We start from the raw sequence: 8,717 nt of genomic DNA, 5'->3' as shown, positions 1-8,717 counted from the left end.
CAAGTCTATTTGTTTTTTCCCCTTCATGTCTTTTTATTTTCACCCAAAAGTTTCACAGCCACTGGGACACTAAAAAGCTACAAAGAAACAGTGGATACACAAAGACAACACACAAACTCTTTAAAAAAAAAAACTGTAGTGGCTCAGAGTGTCTCACCAGAATGTCAATTTGTCAACAGGGGACAAAAGGTTTCTAATAGGAAACATAAAGCTGCACAATTGCTGACAGGTGTAGAAGTCGACGCATTCGGGTGATAAAATTTTGAAATAAATTTCAAGGAGCTGAAATGACTCGGTGAACTATCAAATATAAATACACATCAGAAGCTAAAAGTGACGTTTAGATGCAGAAAAAATACTATATATATTTCAAACATACAAAAGAAAAGATGTGATCCTCCTCACAATGTTTGTTGGCATCGGAGAAAAATCTGGGACGTAATACTGTGTATGTCAAATACGGCAGGTTGCAAAGCTCAGCATCACAAGACGTCTTCTTTCTTAAATCTTTTCAGCCCCACATTCCAACTGGGTTTTTTTTCTCTCAATGACACAAGAGTTATTCGAGAGAGAAATCAATCTGATTATGAGGGTTTGTTGATGTGAAAATAAAGCTGCGGCCTTTTGTCTAACAACAAGGAGATGTGCCGATCAATGAAACGTTTCTGTAATACACACAGTCTGAACAAGGATGGAATAAAAGCTGTAAAGCAAAAAAAACGTGCGATCAATTTCCATAAAACACAGGAAAAAATACGGACACTGTTGTTTCACCTGCTGCTACACTACGGCACTAAGTTCACATTTTTCTCTAAGTTGTCCTTGAATAATGAATGTGAAAATAAACACTGATCAAAGTAATTAACACTGATAAGAAGTTATGACATTAACATTTACGAGCTGCTTTTCATGGACTACGGGTGAATGTAGGTGCAACGTTCGATACATCAGTGACTTGCTCCTCGTATTATATGTTACTTTCCAGGAGACTGTGTGATACAAGTAAAAAAAGAAACAAGAGAGTTTGGGACATGGCATCACATTGAAGTGTAAACCGTGGCATGTTAATCTGGTCATTTTCATTCTGCTTCTTATTCAATTCTGTCCCTACATTCATCTTCCCATCACTTCTTTCCCTCCACGAACACGATTCTCCAACTGCCCTTCCTTCATTTCTTTTCACTATTTTTCCTTTTCTATTTTTATGTGATCTTTTTAGTATTTTGGTGATTTACTTCTTCTCCTTCTTCAGCTCGTGTTACATTTTTTTTTTGTTTTTTTTAGGCATCCTCCTCCACCTCTTCGTCAAACTCTCCCTCCTCCTCGGCGGTGGCGTCCTGGTACTGCTGGTACTCGGACACCAGGTCGTTCATGTTGCTCTCTGCCTCCGTGAACTCCATCTCGTCCATGCCCTCGCCGGTGTACCAGTGGAGGAAGGCCTTGCGGCGGAACATGGCGGTGAACTGCTCAGAGATGCGCTTGAACAGCTCCTGGATGGCGGTGCTGTTGCCGATGAAGGTCACGGCCATCTTGAGGCCACGCGGCGGGATGTCGCAGACGGCCGTCTTGACGTTGTTGGGGATCCACTCCACGAAGTAGCTGCTGTTCTTGTTCTGGACGTTCAGCATCTGCTCGTCCACCTCCTTCATGGACATGCGGCCCCGGAAGACGGCGGCGACCGTCAGGTAGCGCCCGTGACGAGGGTCGCAAGCCGCCATCATGTTTTTGGCATCAAACACCTGCTGGGTGAGCTCGGGTACCGTGAGGGCGCGGTACTGTTGGCTCCCCCGGCTGGTCAGAGGTGCAAAGCCGGGCATGAAGAAGTGGAGACGAGGGAAGGGCACCATGTTGACGGCCAGCTTCCTCAGGTCGGCGTTGAGCTGCCCGGGGAAACGCAGGCAGGTTGTCACGCCGCTCATGGTGGCTGACACCAGGTGGTTGAGGTCGCCGTAGGTGGGCGTGGTAAGTTTGAGAGTGCGGAAGCAAATGTCATAAAGGGCTTCGTTGTCAATGCAGTAGGTCTCGTCTGTGTTTTCCACCAGCTGGTGGACTGACAGCGTGGCGTTGTAAGGCTCAACCACGGTGTCCGACACCTGAGGACAGAGACGACAGGAAAACCAACAATGAGTGAAAGACATCACATCCAGGTGGTTTACAGATCATCAGGTTACAGAATTGTCCTGGTCGGGCTGGTTCAAATACGTAAAACTGTGTTTCCTGTGTTACCTTAGGAGAGGGCACCACACTGAAGGTGTTCATGATGCGGTCGGGGTACTCCTCCCTGATCTTGCTGATGAGCAGCGTCCCCATGCCGGAGCCGGTGCCTCCCCCCAGAGAGTGCGTGAGCTGAAAGCCCTGCAGACACTCACAGCTCTCAGCCTCTTTTCTCACCACGTCCAGCACCGAGTCCACCAGCTCCGCCCCCTCCGTGTAGTGACCTTTGGCCCAATTGTTTCCTGCTCCACTTTGACCTGGGGAAAATTAAATTCTGTTTACTTTGGAAATCTCTATTCCAGATAAATGCTAACTCTGTATTGTTTAACCAGGTGATTTTATTATGTTCGGGCCATTTAATCAAATTAAATTAAAGAAATAAATGGCAAAAAAGGTGTTTTTACCTCATTTTAGGCATTTATACCGTTTGAAAGTGTAAAAGACAACACAGATCTTTTAAAATTGTTTTCAGTTTTCTTACAGCTAAGCCAAATTCAATCATTTAGTAGAACTCGGCCTGGTTTTACACTGGGATTTCATGGCAGTGCAGCTCAATTACCTCGAAGAGGTAAAAGCTTCTGCGACACTTGCACAAGCTTTCTCTGGAAAAGTTAACCACATCACACACCACATTAACTGTGTGTTCTTACCAAAGACAAAGTTATCCGGCCTGAAGATCTGCCCGAAGGGACCAGAGCGGACTGAGTCCATGGTGCCTGGCTCCAGGTCAACCAGGATGGCTCTGGGCACATACTTCCCACCTGCAAACAAAGAAGTTGAGACTTTAGATGTTATTTACATTCCGTGCAGAGGTGACAGTGGTTTTAGGAAACATCCTGGTGATGTTACAGTCATCTATCAACCCACACATGAAGTAAGATGTTGGAGAAATGTCACAGGTGAGAACTCTGACTCCAAATAAAGATGAACCACACAAATTTAGTGGAATGAAACCCTCAGTTTATCTCTCTTCGGTGCGACAGGGTCTACAGGTGTAGTACATCGAGTGGCCACCAGAGGTAGAGAGAGAACATCACAAAATTAAGGAGATGTTTGCCAACATCTGACAGGGAACATTTAGTGATGCTGAGTTTTAAGGAGGTCATGTTACAGAAATGCAAGTTACTTTTATTAACTTTTACAAATCCTGTGTTAGGAGTTAAGCAAGTGCTATTTCACCTAAAATTAAATACATTATTATTAATGTCTTATTGAAATCAGTCATACCACCTTCACTTAAATGTAAATGTACTTTTTCTGACAATCCTTTGAGGATAATGTCTCTTTAATGCAGTGTGGACTTTATAATGAATCTCCTCATGTGAACAGGTTGTCAGTACAGGTGCATCACTTCCTCAAATATAAAAAATTAAATCCAGTCAGCAGAACGTCAGTTTCTCCCTTTGTTTGCCTGGTTGCATTGTTGCTCGACATCCTGCTTCTCGTTGCTGCAGTGACGCAGTTCCTCCACAGGGGGGACGTCTCGTCCTATGTTCTAACACAAAGACTTCAGGACGTGTCAGGATTTACTTACCAGTGGCTTCGTTGTAGTACACGCTGATCCTGTCCAGCTGCAAGTCACTGTCTCCATGGTAGGTTCCAGTCGGGTCGATGCCGTGCTCGTCACTGATCACCTCCCAGAACTAAACAAACACAAATCAGAAATACTAAAGGGGGAGTAACGTACTGACAGCTGTGTGTACTTGTACAGTGGCTACACACTCAATGACTGTCTCCTCACTAAACCTAAAAGAAAAACATTATGTTTAAATTTTCATAGTCAATTCCTAAAACTTAAAAAACAATCTGACTACTTTTTGTGGCCTCATGATCACCTAAAAGCAGCAAGATGTTCCGTACGGTCGCTGCCTCTTTCTATGAATATGGTAAATTGCAATCGTTGTGCCAGTATCCTCCTATAATCATGCTGATTACAAGCTGCTGAGATCTGAAACGTAGCTGGAGGCCGGAGGCAAGATTTTGAAAACAGCACAGAATCTGCTCTCTACATTAGATGGAACTGATTTCTTCATAAAATGACCACCAATGTGTAAAATGTGTACATTTTTTCAAATATTTTAAAAGGACAGTGGCACTAAATATATATATCTATGACAGTTTCATAGATATTTTGTTTCTGCTCTTGAAAAAACAACCAGACTCCAAAAGCTTTTATAGGTTTTGGACCAGGACAACACAACAAAAGAAGGAAGTAGTGTGGGCCGAATAAAACAAAAAACAGGAATAATTGTATCACAAAGAAGCAAAGCAGAACATACAGAGACTGAAAATAACGATTATTTTATGATGGATTAATTTCCTGGTACTCCCACATTTTCAGTGTAAAAATAAGGGAATACGTCCAGTTGGCCGTTAGCCAATTTGCCTTATAAAGAAAAGTAAGCAGGTTAACCAAGAAATATTCACCATTTAATAGCTGGAACAAGGAAAGATTTGTCGTGTTAGCTTAAAACTGACTGGCTGTGTATCATAAATTGATTGCCAAGATTGAGACCAACAACAAAGACACTTAAGACAACCACAAGGAGACAGAAAAATACGCCAGAAACAACAGTGAAGAGACACAACGCGGCCACAAGGAGACTCACAGCTACATGGTCACATGGGTCTGTCCCTGTCCCATAATATAATAGACAGACAATTGTGAATGGACTGGCTCAACCAATAAAATCATTTTTAGATTAAATGGCACTTTGTCCGTTGTGAATCGAAGAGCTTCCTTCTGCCCACCCCCCCAACGGTCTGCAGTTATGACTAATGTAAATATCAGGCTAAAATCCTCATTCAAGTCTCCTTCATACCTTTTAAGGACTCTTTTGTGGGAAGCAATGTTGACTTTTCATGACCTGCAGATTCCCTCAAACTACTACTTTGTCCCATCTTAAGTCTGCAGATCAGAGCTTTCTCTCCGAGGCTTTGTGCAGGCGGAGACATAAACGCCAAACTGAGTTAAGACAAGAGCGCAGACTGTCACGGCGGCTCAGTCCACTGACCCTAATCTGTGCCCAGGGCTGTGTGTGTGTGTGTGTGTGTGTGTGTGTGTGTGTGTGTGTGCTTGAGGAACGGAGGGACGTTGGCATTTCTGTCGATCTGTCAGCCTGTCTGTGTGGCTGTGGTAAAAACCAAGGTTTTAATCTTCCCCTCTGTCGTCTCACTGCATTTGGCTGCACTGTGCCAACACAGCACGCATGAACATATTCAGGTTGGAGTAATTGAGTGAATTCGGGCAGAGTTAATCCATTGTGAATGTGTGATGACCTCAGCCCCACTAAGTCCTCTGTAAATACACTTGTGAGGGTCATAGTGAGTCACTGCATATGTCGCTGCCACGCCTGTTGTTTTCTACCCGCAGATTAATTCAGCTTTAAAGCTTTGCTCGTTTTGAATATTTACAAAATCAAGCAAAGTCGAGCAGCTGTTTCTGATGTCGTTATTAGGTCACAAATCCCAGACAAATGCCGGTTTGTTGGCTGGTTTTTTTTACATCTCTGGGTGCACCCATTCCTCGTGTCTCTCGTCTGTGACAGCTGCAGAGCCGTCCCCTCGCCCTTGGTCAGTTGTTGGCATCTTTGAATGAGCACCAGCGCCATGGCTGTTCCCAGCTCCTCCAGGAAAAGCATCCTCTAGATCCCGCCTTCAACCACAGTAGGAACTCTCCTTTTATATAATAATATGGAAATGAAAATGACAGGGTCAGCAGGCTCCTCTTGCTCCCCGTTCATGGTCCCGATCAAATTCGATGACTTTGTGTCAGAGAAATGTGTGGGTGGCCCGTGTGCTCCGCCGGAGGAGGATGGAAAAGATGGACAGATGCCCCAGTACCTTCTACCAGTTAGAAGAATAAGGCCTGTTAGCTAAGAGTGGTGTTGGTGAGCTACATGGATGGAAAACCAGATCCTGTGACCTTTCAAGTTCACTTGAGGTCCCACACTGGAATTGAGATGCAGTTGGTCCACAAGGTGGACCATGGTATCTTCTTGAGCAGCTAATCTTCCTGATTGAATGTGTTCCTCAAGTATTTAGGAGAACAGGGAAGGAGGTGTTTGAAACAATGCTGTGATCATTTACCATAGTTGTAAAAGTTTGTCTATAATGTGCATTTCCACAGGGAGTTGTGTCTCCATAAAGGAAGTCTGTCCATTTTAGGGATGGAAATGTGGCCAGTGTTTGTTCAGTGTGTGTTTTGAATTCTAGTCCCCCACCCACACAATCTTTGTCTCTCTTGTTGTTTTTGGTTGTATGATACCACAGATGGACAACAAACTTAAATGAAAATGAGGGAAAATGTCACTTTACTTTTCCCTTGATGCGTGCGGAGGGTATCATGATGCCTGTGAAGCCATAAGTGGACTGTAATACAACTGGTTTTTAATCCATTATCAAAATAATAGAGGACTGGTTATCTTTTAATTGACCGACCTTTTACTAACATTTTCCAGTTTTTGTTAAAACGCTGCAGCACAAACCCATGTTCAATATCTAACACTTCTTTCACAGAAAATAACTCCACAACAAGTTCATGTGTAAACATCTTTTCAGGGTAATTGGGGGGTTTTGAGGGGCCCGGGGGTGTGTGGATGTGATACACTGACTATTTAAATGACCTCATCTGTGCTTTCAGAGCAGACACCGAGCCACTTGTTGTGTTTCCCCCCTCGGCTCCCCCCCCGCCGCGTTCCTCCGCTCTGCCTCAGCAAATTTCTCCTTTTCTTTTCGCCGTCTTTTGTCTCGTCTCTCTCTCCTCACTGGTTCCTTAGTGACAAAGAGTCCAGCTTACAGGGCGGCCAAGACAGCAGCTGGGCCCACACGCCAGCTCAAGTCTGGCCAGCTTCATTAATCACGGATCAATGGCTTCACTCAGTGTTTTGTGAACTGCTGTGTGAATTTTTACTGTATTCATATGGAAACCATCTGTTTTACAAAGATGAGTTACGGTCGTTTCACTTTTCAGAAAATCAGCACCACTATAATCTTCTTAGGATCAGTTCTAAAGTATTAGTTATTGCAGCTTTATCCATGTTTGTAGCTGTTTGTCTATTTCTTATTTTGTTGTATGTTCTTTAGTACTTTAAAATACAACCTTACTGTGATACTTGGACATTTACATCTTCCCGGTGCTTTTTGTCGCTATAATGACACAACACCAAGACATTTCACCTGTGATGTATTGTTTCTGATACTTCAGACTATTTTCTTATAGTCAGACTTTTTTTTTATTTCAATTTTGCTTGAAAGTTGTGTAAAGTTGTTGTTTTTTTTCGAGAGGTTGTTTACTAATAAATTATTGGAATAGTTTAAGAGAATGGTTAAAAAACAATGACAACATTTAGTGTGGATAATGGCAGCTGACACTGAAAATGAAAATATTTGAAGCTGATATGGTAAGAAGATACCTATAGCCATAATTTATGAATGTAGATGCAAAAATTATCTCTTGCTTAACAAGCTATCAAATTTAATATGTAACTAAATTAAAGTACCCAAATACAAACGGGTTAGATTGTTAGGTGAGTTGTTAAAGGAGAAGATTGGAGTACAAGCAATAAATTCATGGTGATTTTATAAACAAAAATTCAAACAATGGGATAAAATAATATTAAAAATGACAATAATAAAATACAGAAATTAAACAGTTGATTTTATTTTTACAATCTATGTATTTAAAGTGCCAAAGGGCACAACAAAAGTAAAGTCTTAAAAAAAGTTTACCATGACTGATAAAAACTGGAATAAACAGCCACAAAGAGTTTCCTTGTTCGTACCTTTGCCCCAATCTGGTTCCCGCACTGTCCGGCCTGGATGTGCACAATTTCCCTCATGATGCCTGGTAGTTAGTGATGAAAGTGTAGCTGATGCGAGGAGGAGCAGCTCGACCCACTGACTGTCTGATCCCAGTCTGCACAGCGGCCCGCACGGCTCACACACCGGCAGGCGGGGGCCACGGTGTTGGGATGCGCCCACCGCTGCGTTCTCGCTCCTGATTGGCTGCTGCTGCTACATCCCGAGCGCTGATTGGTTAAAGGGGCAGAAATTTTTCCTTTTTTTTTTTTATAAAGAAGGGGTTTCCTCGTCTCAAACGCAAGGACCGGATGAAGAGAGGGAGTGCCGGGATTTGTCATCACTGCCCCGTTGGAGCTTTACTATAGGAAACAAAGCGGACACATGCGTGTGGAAAGTAACTGAGTACATTTACTCAAACCCATTACAGCTGTCAGGATGGAGTACGAGTACAATTTCATTTCAAAAGCAGAGACAAAAATATCGTCATAAAATGGAAAAACCTTAAAAATACAATAAATATAAGTAATCCCCATGAAGCCTGGTACATCTCAGCATCATTTAGATTATCTCGTTGGCTTATTGATGCACTCACTCTACTGTAGGATGGGTTTAATTTTCATTATCATCTATTAGTTGTTATTCATTGTATCTTAGAATACAGGCTAAACGCAACAGTAATCATTCTTGGATTGTTATATTTT

The 8,717-nt window shown here is 42.8% G+C and overlaps 1 protein-coding gene across 1 annotated transcript; it reads right to left on the bottom strand.

Annotated features, from left to right (window-relative positions):
• Positions 1–8: 8 nt before the first annotated feature.
• On the bottom strand, positions 9–8,155 carry LOC137098805 (tubulin beta chain-like). Its single transcript, XM_067475468.1, has 5 exons — positions 7,998–8,155; positions 3,749–3,857; positions 2,865–2,975; positions 2,227–2,471; positions 9–2,093 (listed from the first exon to the last, which is right to left on the bottom strand). Exons 1-5 carry the CDS (start codon positions 8,052–8,054, stop codon positions 1,281–1,283), a joined length of 1,335 nt encoding a protein of 444 aa, XP_067331569.1. The 5' UTR covers positions 8,055–8,155; the 3' UTR covers positions 9–1,280.
• Positions 8,156–8,717: the final 562 nt, after the last annotated feature.

Source organism: Channa argus, chromosome 1 (assembly GCF_033026475.1).
Source record: "Channa argus isolate prfri chromosome 1, Channa argus male v1.0, whole genome shotgun sequence".
Classification (NCBI taxonomy): Eukaryota; Metazoa; Chordata; class Actinopteri; order Anabantiformes; family Channidae; genus Channa; species Channa argus.
Note: the sequence above shows the minus strand (reverse complement) of the source record. Positions and strands in the feature narration are given on the sequence as shown.